Source organism: Cryptomeria japonica, chromosome 1 (assembly GCF_030272615.1).
Source record: "Cryptomeria japonica chromosome 1, Sugi_1.0, whole genome shotgun sequence".
NCBI classification, from domain to species: Eukaryota; Viridiplantae; Streptophyta; class Pinopsida; order Cupressales; family Cupressaceae; genus Cryptomeria; species Cryptomeria japonica.
In genome coordinates, this window is record NC_081405.1 from 303,693,732 (window position 1) to 303,715,504 (window position 21,773).

The following is a 21,773-nucleotide window of genomic DNA, read 5'->3' on the forward strand; positions in this document are numbered from 1 at the left end:
ATATATTCAATAAAAAAATAAGAAAAAATATTCTCATCAATATTTGGTGTCTTAGGTATCGTTTCCCAGAAGGATTTGCAAAAAATCATTTATTTTCATAAAAAAAGGGTGGTCGTACACGTGTGGTATGGTCTTGAAACATGCGTTTCGAAAAACCGGTTTTTAAACATGCCTACTAAAAAGTGATTTCTACCATGTGGGTATTAAAATAAATTACATACTTGAAAAGTAGACTCTGAGCACTACATTTTCTATTACTGAAGTTTTTTGAGATTCAATCTCTAAGTGCATCAAATTTTGACATCAATCGACAAAAAATTTGAAAAACAAAGAAAACACTTCCACTTTTTGCCCAAAAGTGGGACTCAACTTCTTGCAGCCACCCATAAGATATATGCAAAAAATTTGGTGTATTATCAATGATGTAGATGAGATGAAATGGGAAAAGTTTGGAAGAAAAATATTATGAAACCCTAATGAAGCAAAAATAATAATTAAAAGAAGATCAACAAAAACCAATCTCCTTATAGTTGTGGCTTCACTATATTCACAATAAATGAAATACATAACTAGATTAAAATGTAAGAAATTATATTGATAGATATCAATTGTATAGTTGTGTCTAAAAAAAATCATGAATGAAAAAAATTCAGTAAGAGAAATTATGAATTAAAAAAATTGTTCAGGATAGAATGAATGACAATAATTATTTCAATCATCTTGCATTATTTTAACCAATTCCCTACCATTAATTCATGAAATCTCTTTGTAGAAGAGAACACCTTTGACCTAATAAATATTACAAAAATATGACACAATAATATTATATTCCAACACTAAATCCATTTAAAAGTTTACCTCTCCTATCTACACTTAATGTTAATTTTTTTTTACTATATAATTTGAATCTATTTACAAATTAATGACTTTTTTAGATCCGATTCACACCTCTAAATAATGTAATATTCGCATGAAAAGGTTTTGGATATGAAGTAACATATTAGTAGATTTACAACCTCTAAATAATGTAATATTCACATGAAAAGGTTTTGGATATAACATATTAGTAGATTTACAAAGCATGTTGGTTCCAAGTCTATCATCATAGTCCTCACATATAGAGATTGATATTATTTATAGCTCCAATAAAATATGAAATCCTATTTTTCATTGAGAATTTGTAAGAGATGATGAATTTGAAGTGACATTGTTAACTAATTTAAAAAAAAAAAGGTTCAAGAGAAAGAGAAAGGATAAAAGAAATGGTTTAACACTAAATATACATTTATTATAAGATTGTAACTTCATTTTTTCTTGATGAAGGTCATTCACAAATCTGTTTATGCTATCTGATATGGGAGGACAAGAACCTTTTTGGTTAAGGGCCAAGGATTGAGGAGTATCAATCTACATGAGCTACGTAGTTTGCTAAGGGTTTTGGGTTCTTCCCATATAGGTCCCGAGGTTGATTCTCACTAATCAGATTAAATCGATGTGTGTGGTTTGTGGGTGACTATGCACATCTCTAGAAGATTAGTACTCTTGCCTCCTCTCACCCTAGTGGCACCCCAAGTTGGCAAAAAAAAGTAAGCCCAAGGCAAGGTTTGGTGGGAATTGTTGTGATGAGTCACGGAGATACCTCTATGGTCAACAAAAAGAAAGAAAAAAGACTAAGGGGTATCCATTCTGACAAATTCGCCCAGGGCACAGTCCAAACCTCATCCATTTTATATATCGAAGCCTTGCACTCAACGCAACTTGATCCTTGGTGGGCTCATTAAGAACCTTTTAGCTTCACTAGTAGACCAAGGGTCCATTGACAATTGAAATATTATTAAAAATATATGTTAATAAAAATAATTTTTATTTGTTAAAAATAATAAAGATTGTTTTTCGTATTGTAATAATATTTAAAAATTGATTTTAATTGATTGATATTATTTCTTTTATAATTTTCAAGTTAAACAAATATAATAATACACTGTTTAATTATAGGTGCTAGTAATCAAGGTACAACAATAATTATAGAAATGTATACCTACAAAAATAATGGACATATGATAATAGATATGTGGAATATACTTGTCATTGGACTTAAAAATAATTAATAGCTAGTATATAATATATTCATCCCAATAGACCTTTCCTTAGTGGGAAACACTTAGAGAAGTACATCTATGAACAAAGAAGATTGAAATCAATATTGTTCATAAGTGATCTTGACCATTAGATATTTATTATGGTACATATCATTATCTAATGTAGGCGACTTTATAGGTAGCTATTATCTTGATTATTTAAAATTGAATATATAGTATTAATATTTACATTAAAATGTAACTTTTGTTTTGAATTTACAATTTTCACTAGAATTTAAAAAAAATTATATAATTTATTTTTATTATTTACTTAGACATTTTTGAAAATTTATTGTATTTTATTTTATCAAATAGTTTTATTTTTAGAATTTACTTTTATCTTATAAAATTATTTTTAATACTCAAGAAACTCCTATGATATTTTATATCTATTTCTTATGATGGTCCCATCAACAATAAGTTGTCAATTATTTTTAGGTGCTAGGTAAACTTTTTAACATGATTGGTGATGCTGATATGACACACTCTCTTGTACCAAGTGATCGCTGATGCTGGCATGGCAAGCCCTATGGTACCATGTGAAATGCTTTTGACCCAGAGTTATGAACTGTGAGCTAAGACTCAAATAAATGTGCACATTAGATCAACGAAGACACAATCTTGCAGTCACAACGACCAAGTAGAAGTTTGAACCTTGGTGGAGACAACAACACCTCTACTTAAACAACACAGCATGAGAAGAACTCCATTAAAGTTAAAAAAGATTAACTGTTATAAATAATATGATTTTTTAACTATAAATAATACAAATTTTAAGAAAAACTGTTCTTTAAAGAAACAATTGACATATATATATTTATTTTAATTTAATTAAAAATCTTATTTTATAAATAATTTTTTAAAAACTTTAATTTTTTTTAAAAACAGACCTTAAAAATTATCCATTTATAAATTTGATACTACACTAGTAAATAAAATTGGAAAAACACTGTCTTTTTGTGAATTTGATACTGCACTAATAAATATAATTACAAATGCATCATCATTCAAATTCTCTCACACTCTCCCCACCTCTCTCTCTCTCTCTCTCTCTCTCTCTCTCTCTCTCTCTCTCTCTCTGACATTCAATAAATTGATACAAAGTAAGAAAATACAATTGAATAGTCAAATAGGTTAAATCACACTTCTTTTTCAATTTTATGAATTACCGGTATGATTAAGGAGAAAAATATTAAGAAAGCAGCCGCAAATTTAGACAAAGTTTGCTTCTTTACCTAACCTATCATGTCTTTTCTTCATTGTGTGTAGCAGAGTATAGAGAGTTAGTATCAAATTCATATAAACTTCGACTGCAATTAGGATTATAAAGTCGAAGATAATTTTTTTCATAATTTAAAATATAACTAGCACTTGCACCTAAATGAGGTGCAATGGTTACGCCGATAGTAATTTATATAATTATAAATTTGACAGAAAACATATAATTAAATGTATAAATACTTGATCAAAATTAGATTACAGCTAAATGTATAAATTGTTGAAATACATAAGACATTCAAATACAAGAGAAGGAGTCATACAATAACCAAGCCAATGCCATTGGTAATTTGTTAGTGTTTACTATAAAATACACGTCATCCAACCTGTATGGTTAGTCTAAATTTTAGTTTAACATTTGTCTATTTCTATTTAACAATAGGCTCTTTGGAGTTGCTTGCGAGAATCATTTTTAAAGTAAAAATTTGAACTCAAAAATTATATTACAATTTTTTGGAAACAATTATTAATCTAAATATTAGATTATTTATAAAAAATAATACACAATATAATTTTAAGTATTTAATTGATATTGTTATTATTATTGTAGATATACTATTATTATTATTATTGTTTCATATATAATAAATTAATAATGACAATTAAAACTAATGTATGTACACTTTAATTAAAACTAATTCTTTTGTAAAGAATCTAATGAGTAATTAAAACTAATTCCTTTGTAAAGAATCTAATGAGAGTATTTTTTAAGTCAAAATATAATCTAATATACTATTTTTTTTATATTCACTATCGTGGAATCTAGAGGTGTCCTCACCGAAGCGAGACTAAGCCCCTAGTGTGTACGACCCGCTCACAAGGTAGCAACACACATAGAGTTAACACAGTCGGGGACTCGAACTCAAGACCATGGGGAGCATACCCATGCCTTAAGTTGCGATCCATGACTGGGTGAGCTAGGGCCAAAGCCCAAATATACTATTTTTTAATTATTTGGTCGCAATTATTAATCTAAATATTAGATCATTAATAAAAAATAGTATATAATATAATTTGTAAATATTTAATTAATATTAATATTATTATAAATATATTATTATTATGTATATTATTATTGTTGTTTTATATATAATAAATTAATAATAATTAAAACTAATGAATGCATACTTTGACTAAAACTAATTCTTTTCCAAGAATCTAATTAGATATAAAAGAAAACTACTGAGTGACAAGGGTAATTGACAAGCCTATAATTAGGTATTGCGATTTGAATTTACTCAAACATATCAAATCTAACAAAGTTGATAGGACAAATTAATCACTTCAAAATTTGAAAATCCAATTCACTTGAATAGTTTGGTATGCATCTAGCTCAGCATATTTTTCCTTTTGTTATTAATGAAAATAATAAAACCATTTTAGTTATGGATATTTCCATGTCAACCTTGTCTACAACACTTATAATGCATATCTCACAATTTTTGGTTTGAAAATTAAATGTAATGGCCAATAATACTTACTACAAATTATGGGGCATTGGGGTTCTTTCAAGTGTGTTTTATGTAAGGAAATTAGTGAGATTATGATCATCCTTTTGTGCAATGTGAATTTGCAAAAAAAATATGGAATTCATTTTTGCAAAGATGGGGGATTGAATGGACGATGCCACACAATCTCCCTAATGGACTATTTGAAATTTAATATCTCTACTCCTATCTTGTGGTTCATTTGGAATTAAACTCCTATCATCATCATTTGGCCTATCTAGCTAGAAAGGAACATGAGAGGTTTTGAGGACAAGGAAAGAGTAGTTAGTACAATATGGGATGCAGTGGAGACCTCTTTGGTCAAACTTGGTAGCGTTCATATTAAGAATTAGGAAGTAAAGAGGAAGAGATGGCTTGGGTGGATGCTTGGCTAAATTTTAGGTGGCATGGTGGGCCAACAATAGAGAGGTTGATTGGGTGACCAATCTAGGTGTGGGGCAGAAGGATAAGGATGGGTTTTTTGATGTGATGCAATTAGAGACCTTCCCTCAATCAGTCTTGAAACTCATTCAATAAGACACTAAGGAAAAAATGTCATATTCTAGGCCAATTCAGTGTGTTTGATGTGTTACTCCTTCCCTTGTGTGTGCCTCTTCTGCATAGTTGGCATTCCTTGCTGACGTGTGCAGTTTCTTATTTACTCTCCCTTGTTGGTGTGAGTAGGTAACCATTTTTAACGAAATCCCAATTTTTTTGTAAAATAAAAATATTTTAAAACTAATATTAACAAATCATAGTTTTCTCCATTAAATATAGGTGTGTGGGCTAAGATAGATTTAAACTAATATTAATTTTAGCTATTCTCAATTCAATGAGTATTGTAACTCTCTTTTCAATGCATTAATTCTCCTAGCAAATCTTCAAACAAATTTACAACTCTTTCTTAAGTTGACAACATAATGCTCTAAAATAGAGTATCCCGTTCTTCACAAATTCTAATTTACAACTACTAAATTCTACTCATTGCTGATTGAAAGTCGACAAATCTACAAAAATCCTTCTATTAGAGCTATTACATTTTTTTCTCCTATAGGACAAACCATAAACTTGCTAGACAACCCAATTTCCAATCTTGATACTAAATGTTGGTTTATTCAGAGTACAAAATAGGGAACAAAATTGTAGCACAAAAAATGATTAATAAACATTCCATAACATAAAATGATAGAGAGAAAGAATATAATTGAGGACATCTATAAATTCCCACAACAATCAATTTATTAATTAATCATTAAATTTGATGTGTAAGTGAATGTGTGTGTGTATGTGTGTATATACATGCACATACACAAACTTGATGATAAGAACACTAAACATTTTATATTTGTGCATGCCATTTATAAAAAATGGATTGAGCCGCCCAAATTGCATGTCCAATGCTTAGGATCGATAAATTCAAACATGTTTCAACAATAAGTGTAGGATTTCATTAGTTTAAACTGGAAGTTGTACATGGTATAGAATGTTTGTGTTACCAAAACGTGTTCAAGAATTAATGCAAGTGCTTTAATATATGTGCACGTTATGTTTCTTAAAAAATATGATTGTTTGGGCTTTTATTCAAGTGTAATCGATGTTTGAATTTTATTGTTGATTTTATATTTAGTCCTTGTGTTGATATTCATACATATTTTGACATATAAGAGTAATTATACATATGAAGGATAATGAATAGACTAACAAACACCAAATATTAGATTTTATGTTAAAATTGAATAATAGAATGTTTAGATCAAAAAGGAAATTTTTATGAAAAGCAATAAAAATTGGAACTTCAAGAATGGATTAGATTTGCACATCATATCAGATCTATCTATATGCCATCAACCTTATTAAAAAAATACATTATATATTGTAACCAATACCATTTATATCCATCTTAACATACACAAATATTAATACTAAAATTTCCAGAATAATATCAGCTGATAGATGTGGCCTTGCAAAGAGTTTGGAAGTTTTGTTTCAAATCTTGAATAACGCTGCCCTTCTCTCCAACCATAAACTAATCACGAGGAAATTTCTGTCAAGAAACTTATGATTATCTATTTTCCATTGCTATACGAGGAATGGACATGAAAACATACCACAGCCTTATTGGAAATTTTTCCTTCTGGCATATTAAAGACAACCATCTCATTGCATCGACATATGTATAAGCCAAGTGAAGTCCAGCAAATCGGAATGAATCCAAAACTGAATGAACACGACGAAAGATCCTTCCACGTATTTCCCGGTGTCAGAACGATTTCTGGTCTGGCGAGTAAGAGTTTCCGGCAGGAACAATTTACTGGCGTGAGACACATTTCCGATGGGGGAGCTCCCCCACAGGGAATAGCCTATCGGCTAAAAATCGATATGATAGAAGGTTATCCTCAAATTATGAGAGCAGATGACTGTAACGTTGTATGCACAATTTTACGTGCTGGTTGAAATAACGAAACGACGAGAAATTACAGTTCATATAAAGCACATGAACGGAGAAAGCTAGAAGGAAGGTTTACAGAAAATTTATCACTATAATTTTGTACTACGATGTCTAAATTATATAACATACAGATAATATCGCCATTACAGGGAAGTGGCGGAATTAGTCATCCAATGTACAGAGTTTTTCTGGTCATTTAGGTGAGAAACAGTCAATCTACTTTCAATTCTACAAACGTACATAAGGTTTAAGCTTGGTACTCTTCAATGCTCACAATTGACAATGTGAAATGGTGTGAAGAGGAAAGGCGTAGAGATGGGAATTGCGACCTTGTGGAAAAGCAGGGTCTTTGCCTAACCATTCCCACTTTTTCCTCACCATGTTAAACGCCAATGCACTCGGACTAAGCTGAGTGATCATGCACACCCAATCCCCCACTCCACAACATATTAATCTCTGCGATATGTTACCCCATCTCGAAGAAGCCATGAATTCTAGCTCAATATGCTCAGGCATTTCTTCCAATAACACCCATTCATACTCCTTTTCCTTTGACACATCCCTCTTTTTCACAAGTTCCCACATCTGAAATTTACTATTACCGCTCTCCATGATGTTCCTCATAACCATTAACAAACGGCCTTTGCATTCCACAAGGCACGGCGAAGAAATATCATTACAACCTGTAGGCATTTTAGCTTCCAATTCTTCCCAGACATCTCTTTTCTGGTCGAAAAAAACAACGCCATAAGGCATCTCTACAATGCAATAAAACCGATTGTTTATCCAAACTCCGGCATCCAGCCCGAATTTGGTTTCAGCCATTGTTTCTCCTGACATTCTCCAAATCTGAGTCTTGGAATCATATACTTCTGTCACCAATCCTAGTCCAAAATTGTTCACAGCACGGTCGTTCTCTCCCACCACCACGATCTTATACGTCTCGTCTTTGTGAAGATTCAAGCTAGCTTTATGTATAAACTGAATTTTATTCATGGGCACCAGATTTGTCACTAACTTTCTGACCGGGTCACAGATGCTCAACGCTCTACAATTTGCCACTAAATTCCCCAGACAAACCAAATTCCCACTAGCACTAACAATTCTTTGTCTGTAGAGAGGAGGATTGAGAATCTTGTGCCAGCGTTTTAGTGAAAAATCGAAGGCACATGAAAATTTGCCAGATGTGCATAGAAAGAGCCACGGCTTCTTCTGCTCCACTGCGGATCTTCTCTTGTAATAACAATTTGAGCCTAAAAATTCCCTCCTTTCTTTGCAGACGCTTTTGAGCTGCAGAGCGCTTGCCAAGGGTAAGAAAAGCAGTACCATTTCCACAATATCTTTCGGGAGATCACTACATAGGGAATCCATAATTTCTTCTCCAGGGGCCTGCGTTTTTATGGTAGTTGGTGCAGAAGAAGACAATAGAATTTGGGTTGGATTTTCCTTCGGATTCCTGGAACATGTTTATTAAAACAAAACGAAAATATCTCTGGTGGCGTATATTGTGAATACGACAAACCGACGATAGGAAGCTATTTTATTTTAAAGCGAATGGATAATTATGGGCCGTTGTGTGTTTATTTTGACCACCAAATAGAGTACGTGAGTCATTAAATATGGAACTCTCTAGCATTCTCCAGCCTACTTCAACTACTAAGCACCGTAAAGATCTTTCCAGAAAACTCCAGCACATTCTAAATCTAGATTCTTCTTCTCCACCGTAGGCTTTAGAATTCTCCAGATATCTGTATATGCTTATAAATATGCAGCCCTCTCCTACCATTCCTAGTGATGAATAAAAAACGAAAAAACATATTGCTTGAAAGTGCTTAAAAATAATAAAGTGTTATTGTTATGTTCTCAGTGTAAAATGTGCTCTGTTTTTTGCCTGTCTCTGCTCTGTTTTTAATTTGTTATTATGGTATTTTTAATTTGTCATTATGGTATCAGAGCATATTTTGACCTTGTGAATTTTGTGGTATGAGTGTTTTTATTCTGCAGGTTGCATTTTGATTGTGAGCAGCACTAGTAATTATTCGAGGCAAGTGAACTAAACTACAACAAAGGAAATAATATCAACATAAAAAAAATTGGTGAGAAATTTTCAGTGTTTTTTAATCTGGGTTTTTAAGGATTTTTGAAGTGTGTATCATTCTCATCTAAAAAGAAGAGAATTTGAGATAATGGATTCTATTAGCATGTTTCTGCCTACAATTAAACTTAATGGAAAAAATTATTATGATTGGGTATCTCATATTGAAATTACTCTAATTCTTCAAAATTGTTATGAGATTGTTATTGGCAGTGAACAAAGACCAACAAATCCTAGAAAAGACCAAGAAAATTGGGATAAAAGAGATAAAAAGGCAGCAACATTAATCAAACTCACACTTTCAGAAGAAGTTTTTCCAGAAGTTCGCAATGAAAGGAGTGGAGTTAAAGTATGGGACATTTTAAAAAATCTATATCAAAATTCAGCTGATGTATGGATTTTATCTCTCACCACAAAATTATACAACATGAAATTATCAAGCTCACAAGAGTTAGTTCCACATTTAAGCAAATTAAAGGAAAAAACAATGAGTTAGCCTCTCTTGGAAAGGATATAGATGATAAAGATTTTGTGCAAATAATATTACAGAGTCTTCCAGGATCTTATCAATCATTCATAAGAGGATTAGATATTGCAGATAAATTAAAAAGTATTAAATCTGAAGAGTTATGTGCTAAGTTAGTGCAAGATGAAAAGCGTCAAATTAAGGAAAGAGAAACATTTAGTGATGAATCTCAAGCATTCACAATGAAAGAAAAACAATGTTATAAAAAGTCACAAGATAATCAATCCAAAGAAAGGAATTGGAAGAATGAAAATAAAAGTATGCCATCTACAGATTATAATAGAAGTAAATGGAAATGTAATTATTGTGGAAAGATGGGTCACAAAGAAAATGAATATTTTAAAAGGAATAGAGATATAGAGAAGAAGACAAATAAGTCTACTAAATTTGTTGATTCTAAAAGAAATGCTTTTGTGTTGCACTTAAAGAAAACAATTCTTTTAAGGATGATTGGGTTATTGATTCTGGTGCTACACAACACGTCTCATAATATAAAACAATTTGAGCTAATAAGTGAAAGTAGTACAAAAAATATATATTTGGGAAATAACAGTGCTTTGGAAGTTAAAGGGACTGTAAATGTCAAAGTTGATAACGATGTATTTAAAAATGTGAAGCTTGTTCCTGAATTGAAAACAAATCTTCTTTCTGTTTCTCAAATTGCAAATCAAGGGTATAAAATAGGGTTCTACAATGTCAAACGTTTAATCAAAGATGTGAATGATAATTATAGAGTGACTACAATTGGCAAAATGGATAATAGATTATATAAGTTTTAGGAATTTACTTCTAACAATGGAGATGATAATGTGTGTGCTATTGCTCAATATGATGATATGAGTAGGTTATGGCATGAGCAATTGGGACATGTCAACTATCAAAGCCTAAAACTTATGGAAAAACTAAATATGGTACATGGGCATCCAAAGATCTCACCAAGACATAAGGTATGTGAAGGATGTGCAATGGAAAGCAGCATGTAGAAAGTTTCCCACAAGGAAAATTATGGAGGGCAAAAACTCCTTTACATTTGGTTCATAGTGATGTAATGGGTCCTTTTAGAACACCTTCACTTGGAGGATCAAGGTATGTTCTCACTTTTATAGATGAATATGGGTATATTTTCTACAAAAGAAGGATGAAGTGTTTCATAAGTTTAAAGAGTTTAAAGCTTTGGCTAAAAAACAAAGTGGAAAATGTTTAAAGATAATAAGAACAGATAGAGGGAGTGAATATATGAATAAAACCTTCTTAGAATTCTATAAAGAGTATGGAATAAAGAAAGAATCAACTATTTATTATTCACCCCAACAAAATGGGGTTGCTGAAAGAACAAATAGAACTATAATAGAAATGGCTAGATGTATGCATCACTTTACAAATATAGAAGCTAAATTTTGGGCTGACATAGTTCATACTACTGTATATATCTTGAATAGAACACCTACTAAGGTAGTTTTGAACATAACACCAAGAGAGGCATGGAGTGGAAGAAAGCCTACAATGTTTCATTTTAGAGTTTTTCATTGTAATGCATATGCACACATTCCTGATGAAAGAAGGAACAAACTTGAAAGGAAAAGTGAGAAGTGCATAATGGTAGGATATAGTGAGGAGTCAAAAGGATATAGGTTATTCAATCCTAAAACAAATGAAATTCATATCAAAAGGAGTGTATGTTTTGATGAAGATATTGAAAGAAATAATTCTCCTACATTATCTTTCCAATTTTGTTTGAAGAAGATAGGTCCACAAATGATCAAAATCAAGGAGTGCAATCTTCTAGAGGAGGAGAAGGAACACAAGTTGAAGAATCAAGTGAAAGTGATGATGAAAATACACTAAAAACTAGAAGCATTCAAGAAATATACTAAGAAGGTCCTAATTTTTTTTTGCTAACTATGCTCTTATGGCAAAGGTGATGCAGGTTGAAACTCCAAGCACATATGAGGAAGCAAAAGGAAAAGATGAATGTGAAGCAGCTATGCAAGAAGAGTACAACTCTTTGATGAAAAATGGAACATGGGAATTGACAACACTTCCAAAAGGAAAAAATGTGGTTGGATGCAAGTGGACCTACAGGATAAAGTTCACATTAGATGAGGCCATTGAAAAAGACAAAGCAAGGTTAGTGGCTAAAGGATTTTCACAAACAAAAGGTATTAACCATTATGAAACCTTTGCACCAATTGCTAAAATGACTTCCATTCGTACAATAGTTGCTTTAGCTGCAAAATTTGGTTGGAATTTTTTTCAAATGGATGTAAAAAGTGCATTTCTACATGGTGATTTAAAAGAAGAAATTTATATGCAACAACCACTAGGATTTGTTGAAGTTGGTGAAGAAAATCTAATGTGTAAATTAAAAAAATCATTATATGGTCTTAAACAAGCTCCAAGGGCATGGTACTCCAAAATAAATGAATACTTTATAGGAACAAAATTTAAAAGAAGCAAAACTGATCCAGATGTGTATGTAAAGCATATGGGTAAGTGCACAAAGATGGTGGTAAAAAAGGGGGGTATACTTGGACAACTTTGTTTTCTTCTTCTGAAATCAGGTGAACCTGAACTTGGAGGCAAAATTTGAAAGTCATCCACTCAAGATATGAAGATAATTAAAGAACAAATATTTTGTACTTTGAATCTAGTTTCCAAACTACTAAACTTTTTCAAAATTGGATAAGATTAAGGGTCAAATCCTTTGCGCACGAAAAACAAACCCTGATTTTTTTTGAAAAACATAACATAGTCCTCGAGAATGAGGGAGAGTAACATAGATGATGTCCTGGAGAATGATAGTGGTGGGTATGCGAGAGTTCCCATGTTGTTACATAACGCCTGTCACCTAAAGAAATGAAAGTTTGTTGTATGCATGGTAGTGGTAGTATATGATGATCATCACTTGTCAAACGGTTTGGAACGTTACATACCCATGAAAGAAATCAAGCGTGTAATTCCTATAGTCACAATCGAGATCAGTCCTATAACCTTACATATTTAATAGAATCATATGTTTTAGAACTTAGGCATTACTCTTAGGGTTAGTTCAAGCTCCGACACTTGCTTTTTAGCGAAGCCTCATTGTTTGTTCGCTTGGAGTCTCGTTGTATGATGTTCTATTCATAACTATAAATTTAATATATCATTTTATTAGCCCACCATATGACCCCTTAGGTGTCATTAGAGGTTGTATTGTTTCCTAAGAGGTCATATGGTGTCCTGTGACCCCTTAGGACAGTATATGACCCCTTAAGACACCATACGACCCATAACAACACCATATAGTGTCATAAGGGGTCATAGGATGCCATATGACCCCTCGGGACACCAATAACCCATAACAACACCATATGGTGTTCTAAAGGGTCATATGGTGTTCTATGACCCCTTAGGACACTATTTGGTGTCGTTATAGGTCCTATGGCGTGCTAAGGGACAATACAGTGTCATATGACCCCTTAGGACACTCTATGATCCCTTAGATGTTGTTAGGGGTCATATTGTGTTCTAAGGGTCATATTGTGTCCTAGATTCGATATCAATTCCTCTCCCTCCCCCCTCCTTCTCTCCCCCTCTCTCTCTCTCTCTCTCTCTCTCCCTCTCCCTTCCTCCATACCCCATTCCTCTCTCTCTCTCTCTCTCTCTCTCCCCTTCTCCCTTCCTCCATACCCCATCCCTCTTTCTCTTCTTCTGTAATTCCTATAGTCACAATCGAGATCAGTCCTATAACCTTGAAAATTTAATAGCATCATATGTTTTAGAACTTAGGCAGTACTCTTAGGGTTAGGTCAAGCTCTTACACTTTCTTTTTAGCGAAGCCTCGTTGTTTGTTTTCTTGGAGTCTCTCTTATGCTGACAACGATCTAGCTTAGCTATATTAAAACTAAACTATTGAAGTTCTATTGTATGATGTTCTATTCATAACTTTAAATTTAATATATCATTTTATTAGCCCACCATATGACCCCTTAGGTGTCATTAGAGGTCGTATTATTTCCTAAGAGGTCATATGGTGTCCCGTGACCCCTTAGGACACCATATGACCCCTTAAGACACCATACGACACATAACAACACTATATGGTGTCCTAAGGGGTCATAGGATGCCATATGACCCCTTAGGAGACTATTTGGTGTCGTTATAGGTCCCTCCCTCCCCCCTCTTCTCTCCCTCTCTCCCTCCCTCTACCTATCTCCCTCTCTCTACCTTCCCTCCTCCTCTCTCTCCCTCTCACTCTCTCTCTCTCTCTCTCTCTATACCTCTCCCTCTCCCCTACTCTCCCTCTCCCTTCCTCCATACCCTTTCTTCTTTCCCACCCTCCCCCCTCTTCTCTCCCTCTCTCCCTCCCTTTACCTCTCTCCCTCTCTCTACCTTCCATCCCCCTCTCTCTCTCCCTCTCTCTCTCCCTCTCCCTCCTTCCCCCTCACTCTCTCTTCCTCTCCCTCCTCCCCTCCTTTCTCTCTCCCTCTCCCTCCTTCCCTCTCTCTCTAACTTCCTCCCCCTCCCCCTCCCTCCCCCCTCTCCTCTCCCTCCCTCCACACCCCTTATTCTCTCCCACCCTCCCCCCTCTTCTCTCTCTCTCTACCTCCCTCCTTCCCTTCCTCTCACGCTCCCCTCTCCCTCCCCCCTACTCTCCCCCCTCTCCCTCTCTCCCTCTCTCTCTCTCTCTCCTTCCCTCCCTCTTCATTCACATTTTTTCTACTACCAATAGCGTGTATGGGGTACTGAATGTATTAGTTCACTGACCTACCATAACTTTTTTAAGGCATAGGAGTGCGTACGCGGTACTTATTACTTGTAAGCATGTACGGGGTACTGAGCCCATTATTCGCTACCTTGCGATAACATTTTTTAGGCTTAGGAGCGTGCACACGCTACTTATTAGTACATAATGGAAAAAAAAATACCGTTGGGCTTGCCAACATTTTATGGACTAGCAACGCGTATGTGGTTATTAATGTAGTGTGTACGCGGTACATAGACATAGTTTTAGTTGCCCAAGAGCCTCAACAGCCTCAAAATAATTTTTTGAGGTCGTTGAAGGCCCCATTGGAACTGTGTTTGCACTTCTATCACTATTTTATACATAGAAGTAAGTGAATTTTTTTGTTTTTGCATGATTTCAAATAATTGAATTGTTGTTCTTATTAGTTTTATCAATAGATTGTGATTGTTTAATAGTTTGATTCCAAAAAAAAGTGATAAGAAGCATATTTATGGTTATTTGTTTGTTTATGAACTTTTTTTTACAGATATATATAATATGATTCTATTTAGGACAACCAATATCAACCATGGGAAAGAACAAGCGAGGAATGATGGAACAACGAGAGGTTGAAAAGGAAAGACAAAGGAAATGTATGAAGAAATTACGTGACATAAGAACAATGGGAGAAGAAGGTATGTCATCCTCAACATCTCAATTCGATTTACCAAATGAACATAATGAACCTAATGCAATTGAAGAAGAGACATTTGATTTATCGTATGAACCTAATGCAATTGAAGAAGATACCACATTGAATAATCAATTAAATGATGAACATACACCTTCTCTATTTGATGAATTGAATGTACATAATGCACTGATGTTAAGACCTCCTAGAATCATTCGTAGGAAACCAAAGTATCTAATTGACATTGATGAGAATATATTGAAGCCAATGCCCAATAAAATGAATGAACGAACTTGTAGGAGAAAGGTTAAAAGAATATGGAAAAACTATTTTGAAAACTTAAATCAAACCGCAAGATGTCAATTAATTGTAGAAATGATTAAAATTTTGAATTTTAGAGAGAATGAAAATTCTAGGCCTAAGATCATCTGAAAGTAACAGAGATAGAACTATTGTGAGAAATCTATTTGATGCATATCAAGCTATTGGTTCAAAATCACATACTAAAGATTCTAATGCTACTCGACGTGTCATTACATCAACCATAATGAGCAAGAAAATAAAAAAATATCATTTGATAAGCAAAACAAGTAAGTCATTAAACGTTAGTAGAACAACATTAAGTAAAGCATTAAAGAGGCAGGAAAAAATAGAGGAACCTAACAATAATTCTCTTTGGGAATTCTCGGGTAGACTACCATGCAAAGACAAGGTTGTTGTTGATGCACTAAGAATATTAATTGAAATTTTTTGGCATGACAACACAAGAGTTTCGCCCAACCAAAGAGATGTTGTTAGAAGGAGAATTGGGTCTAAAAATTGTGAGCCACATGCCAAACACTATTTGGATATGACTCAAACTAAATTTTATGAAAGATTCCTTCAAAAGTTTCCTCAAATAAGAATTTCTCAAAGATTTTTTGAATTGATAAAACCTTTTTATATTAAGATTAATCATGTATGCACCACGTGTTGTTGTAGGATGCATATTGAATTTTCCATGCACTATGATATTTTTCATCGTATTTGTTCTACATTGCACACTAATGATGTTTTGCAGGAATGCAATATACAAGCACCTCCTAAGTCGGTAAGAGAATTTATTTCAAGTGTGCTATGTAATAGACATGATGGTTGCATTTATTATAAGATGCCTTGTTTGGAAGGTTCTTGTGCTATATGTGGTGGTTTGCAACGTTTACCAAGATGCGTACATTTGGAAAGAACACATAAAATTGGTATGAAACTAGTTTCTTTCGAAAAATACAAGACAGTCACATATGGAGTTAAATATGGAAAATATTTGAAGAGATGTGAGCTAGTGAAAAATGATATATGTGCAGCTGAATTAATGAAAATGTTTCAAGAGAAACTAGTTCATGAGTACATAATGCATACACATAGAGCTCAATGGTTAGATGAGAAATTCAAGGTATGTAAGGACACATTTCCTTTTGGCACCATTGTCTCTATCGTTGATTTTGCTGAAAAATATACACTACAACCTCAAAATGAAGTGCAATCTATGTATTATCACTCTACACAGGTTTCTATTTTTGTACACATAGAATTCATGCATGCAGATGATAGCACAAAGGAGGATATAAAGGTTGTAAGAGAGTATCACTTCTACATAAGTGATGATCATACTCATTCATCAGAGTTTGTGCAAGAATGCTTTAAAGTTTTCTATGATACTTTAAGGGAAAGGAACATACGATACAACTGACACTTAATATGGTCAGATAATTGCACCGCACAATTCAAGAATGCAAGGATGTTTTATTGGTTGAGAAGGATACATATGACAAGCGGTGTACAACATTTTTGGAATTTCATTGAGGCTGGACATGGTAAGGGAGAGCACGATGGTGCAGAGGCATGTGTGAAAAGAGCCCTAGCTAGAGAAGAATTGAAGTACAAAGGTGGTGCTGAGTTGATAGATGCAAAAACAATTGTGCAATGGTGTAAGTCTACGATGGGTCCAGGTAATCCAGGTACGTCAATGGTTCATAGATGTTTTTGGTTGATCACTGAATCTAACATTGAAAACTATTTAGATTGTTGTACAGTTGCAGGATCGAGTGACATGCACTCATTTATGAGTTCAAATTCAAGTTCACTGGTAATTTATACGAGACAGATGATATGTTTTTGCTCTTCATGCATGTATTGTTTATGGGAAGAATGTGAATCACAAGAGTGGGTTAACAAATGATCTTGTAGACCATTGGTTCCCATTGATTCATATCAAATTCCCAAAGCACTACAATTGAGCCAGATGGAGACATTAGTGGATTTTGACCATGTATTCGACCTAGTGGATTCAGGTGATTTTTTGAGTTAATTTTTTTGCAAGTTCTTTTTGGTTCATTTTGTTGTACATCATACTTTATTTTTGGAATTAATTAACACTTTATAAAATGTAGGTCATGTGTATGCAGTTGTTGCAAAAAAGAACAATGAAGAAGGAACAAATTACTATTTGTGTCGTTGTGTTGAGCCAAAAAGAAAATTGACAACCATAATCATTGATGGAGAGGGTATTGAGTACACAATAGGGTCTGTTGTCATGATAGGAACATGGCTTCGAAGATACCCTATCAAGAATTCTGATGTTTGGTTGTTCGAGGACTTTGAAACACACAAACATATTCTTCATTTCTCTAACCTTGTTGTTGCAACACATATTCATTTGATTAAGTATCGTGGTAGACCTCATAACAAGATTTTATGGAAAGTTTGTGAATCTGATCACGAGGCAATACTTGACACATTACGGGTTAGAGCCAATCCTGAAGGATCACTTGATTGATTCTACGGTTCAGAGTATAATGATTTTGAGAATTTTGTATAAATCATCGACAAATTGTTCTATATTCATTTTTTGTATATATAAATGCCCATAAGTTGATTTTTACATGTTTAGCGGCATAATTTTGTATATTTAAATGGCAATGAGCTGATTTGTACATATTTACATGCCAAATTTTGTATATTAAAATGGTAATAAGCTAAATCGTACATATTGTAATGCCAATTTTTTTATAAAAGCCCATTAGATGATTTGTATATTAAAATGGCGATGAGCTGAATCACACATATTGTAATGCCAAATTTTGTATAAAATCCCATGAGATGATTTGTAAGACATTTTTTTGTATAATCAAATAGCCAAGAGCTGATTTGACCATATTTAGAGGCAAATTTTTGAATAATATGTGACAATGTTTTGTGACTATTTTGTGTGTCAATGTTTTGTGACTATGTTTTGAGTATATGTGATGTGTCCTTGGTCAATCATGAGCATTCTTGAGTCTTGTATAATCAAGGAGAATTATTTGAGTCATTATTAGGTCATAGGGGTCATAGATTGAGACTAGATACAATTTGAGCAAAAATTGTTATTATTGTAAAAAAAATTGTCAAAAAAGTTGTCAAGCAACTTCTACATTGCGTCAGTAGGGTATGACTCTCGACGCTTTGGGATGCATGATAGGGGAATGCCTAGCGTAAAAATGCCCACTTGGATGCGCTCATGACGTCAGTTTGTGCACACGATAGATCGAATCAATTGTAGCCAATCCTGTAACTTTGCATTGCATGCAACTGACGATTTTTGTAGTAGGCGAAAAAAATGCTACCAATTGAAAATGGCTCCGAGTCATCAAAAACTGAGACAGGACATTATAGAGGAGCTCACACAACCCCACAAGTTCAAACAGATTGACCATATGTATCTTGGATTTGAAAAAACAATCCATCAAATTTTGACAATTTTTTGGACTTAGGGCACTTGAGAGATCGCCCCGGTACAGTATGACTCTTGATGTTTCAGCGCTTTGGGATGCATGAGAGGAGCATGCATAGTGTAAACTTGCCCACCCAGATGCGCTTGTGATGTCGGATTGTGCACACGACGAACCGAATCAATTGTAGCCAATCCTACAAATTTGCATTGCATGCAACTAACGGTTTTTGCAGCAAGCGAAAAATGCTACAAATTGAAAATGGCCCTAAGTCGTCAAAAATTGAGATAGGCCATTGTAGAGGAGCCTCACTTGACCCCACAGGTTCAAATGGATCAACCATATGTGTTCTAGATTTGAAGAAACAGTCCGTCAAATTTTGACAATTTTTTGGACTCATGGCACTTGAGAGATCGCCTTGGTACGCTATGACTCTCGACGTTCCGACGCTTTGGGATGCATGAGAGGGGAATGCCTAGCGTAAACCTACCCACCTAGATGCACTTGTGACATCGGTTTGTGCACACAACAAACCGAATCAATTCTAGCCAATCTTGCAACTTTGCATTGCATGCAACTGATAATTTTTGCAGCAGGCAAAAAAATGCTACCAATTGAAAATGGCTCCGATTCATCAAAAAATAAGATAGGCAATTGTAGAGGCGCCTCATGTGACCCTATAGGTTCAAACGGATTGACCATATGTGTCCTGGATTGGAAGAAACAATTCGTCAAGTTTTGACCATTTTTTGACTCATGGTACTTGAGAGATCACCCCGATACGGTATGACTCTCAACATTCCGATGCTTTGGGATGCATGACAGGGGCATGTATAGCATAAAACTGCCCATTTGAACATGCTCGTGATGTCAGATTGTTCACACAACGAACCAAATCAATTCTAGCCAATCTTGCAACTTTGCATTGCATGCAACTGACAGTTTTTGCACCAGGTAAAAAAGTGCTACCAATTGAAAATGGCTCCGACTCGTCAAAAACCAAGATAGGCCATTGTAGAGGAGCCTCACGCAACCCCATGGGTTCAAACGGTGTATCCTGGATTTGAAGAAACAGTCCATCAAATTTTAAAATTTTTTTGGACTCAGGGCACTTGAGAGATCGCACCGGTATGGTATGACTCTCGACATTCCGACGCTTTGGGATGCACAAGAGGGGTATGCCTAGTGTAAACCTGCTCACCTGGATGTGCTCATGACGTCAGTTTGTGCACATGATGAACCTAATCAATTCTAGCCAATCTTGCAACTTTGCATTGCATGCAACTGACAGTTTTTGCAGCAGACAAAAAAATGCTACCAATTGAAAATGGCTTTGAATCGTCAAAAACCGAGATAGGCCATTGTAGAGGAGCCTCATGCAACCCCATGGGTTCAAATGGATTGACCATATGTGTCCTGGATTTGAAGAAACAATCCATCAAATTTTGACAATTTTTTAGACTAAGGACACTTGAGAGATCGCACCGGTATGGTATGACTCTTGACGTTTTGACGCTTTGGGATGCATGATAGGGGCATACCTAGCGTAAACTTGTCCACTCAGACACGCTCGTGACTTTGGTTTGTTCACACGATGAACAAAATTTGACCATTGCGAGTGTGAGGGTGCTCTTGCACCAAACACATATTGTTGTTTATATTCATATTGTCAATTTTTGTTGTGTGTATTCATATTGTTGATTACATATGCAAATATTCATTTAGATTTATAAAAGGGAAGCCACCAAATACAATGAATACACAATAATGAACTGAATACAAGGATTTTTGTAGGGTTAATTCAACATTTTATAAATTTTATCAAATCATATTCCACGATTGCAATGTTTTATATCATATATTTTTGTTGTTTATATTCATATTGTTGATTACATAGGCAAATGATCAATTAAGTTTATGAAATGACAACCACAAAATACAACGAATACAAAATAATGATCCCAGTACATATTTATTGGATCGAATATCGACATTTATATATACAAAAAAAAAGCATGTCTGCCAAGTCAATACAAGTATTACAAAAATGTGGCATATGCTGTGTCCAAATCGATAAACAATAAAAATGTAGAATATATCTACATGTTTTGATCATTCTATGACCAAAACTAACACTATATGATCCTAAACTTGTGGTGGATCATCAAAATCAAGCTTCTTCAATGCAGTACATGGCTCTATAGATGGCTGCAAAACCATAATTCAAAAGCCAAGTTAGAATTATTTTGTAGAAAATAGTTCACAATTAACAACATAACTATGCATTTTACTATAATTCCTTTGCAATTGAAATGTAGATTACCTCATTGGCTGATCTAGGAGCTAATGTCTTCACTCTCCTCTCCTTGTCACTCTTAGGAGTTTTCTTGAAGACATACTTAAATGGATCCACGTTATGACTATACCGCGAAGGGGTCTATTGTAGATTAAATGTACAATTATTACAATGTACTAACATAAATATATCAAAAACACTTAAAAGCTATAATATAGAGAACAATGATGTACCTGTGCCTGAGATGCTTCTCCAATTGACTGAGGATGGCTCACCATCAATGGAGAAACTGTTGCTATTACCTATACAAAAAATATTCAAAGATTAAATACAATTAATATAATGATAAGTATTGT

At 34.0% G+C, this 21,773-nt stretch overlaps 1 protein-coding gene across 1 annotated transcript; it reads right to left on the reverse strand.

Annotated features, from left to right (window-relative positions):
• Positions 1 to 7,622: 7,622 nt before the first annotated feature.
• LOC131026881 (F-box/kelch-repeat protein At5g15710-like) lies at positions 7,623 to 8,681 on the reverse strand. The gene has a single exon (XM_057956885.2). It carries the CDS (start codon positions 8,679 to 8,681, stop codon positions 7,623 to 7,625), a length of 1,059 nt encoding a protein of 352 aa, XP_057812868.2.
• Between the last annotated feature and the right edge of the window lie 13,092 nt (positions 8,682 to 21,773).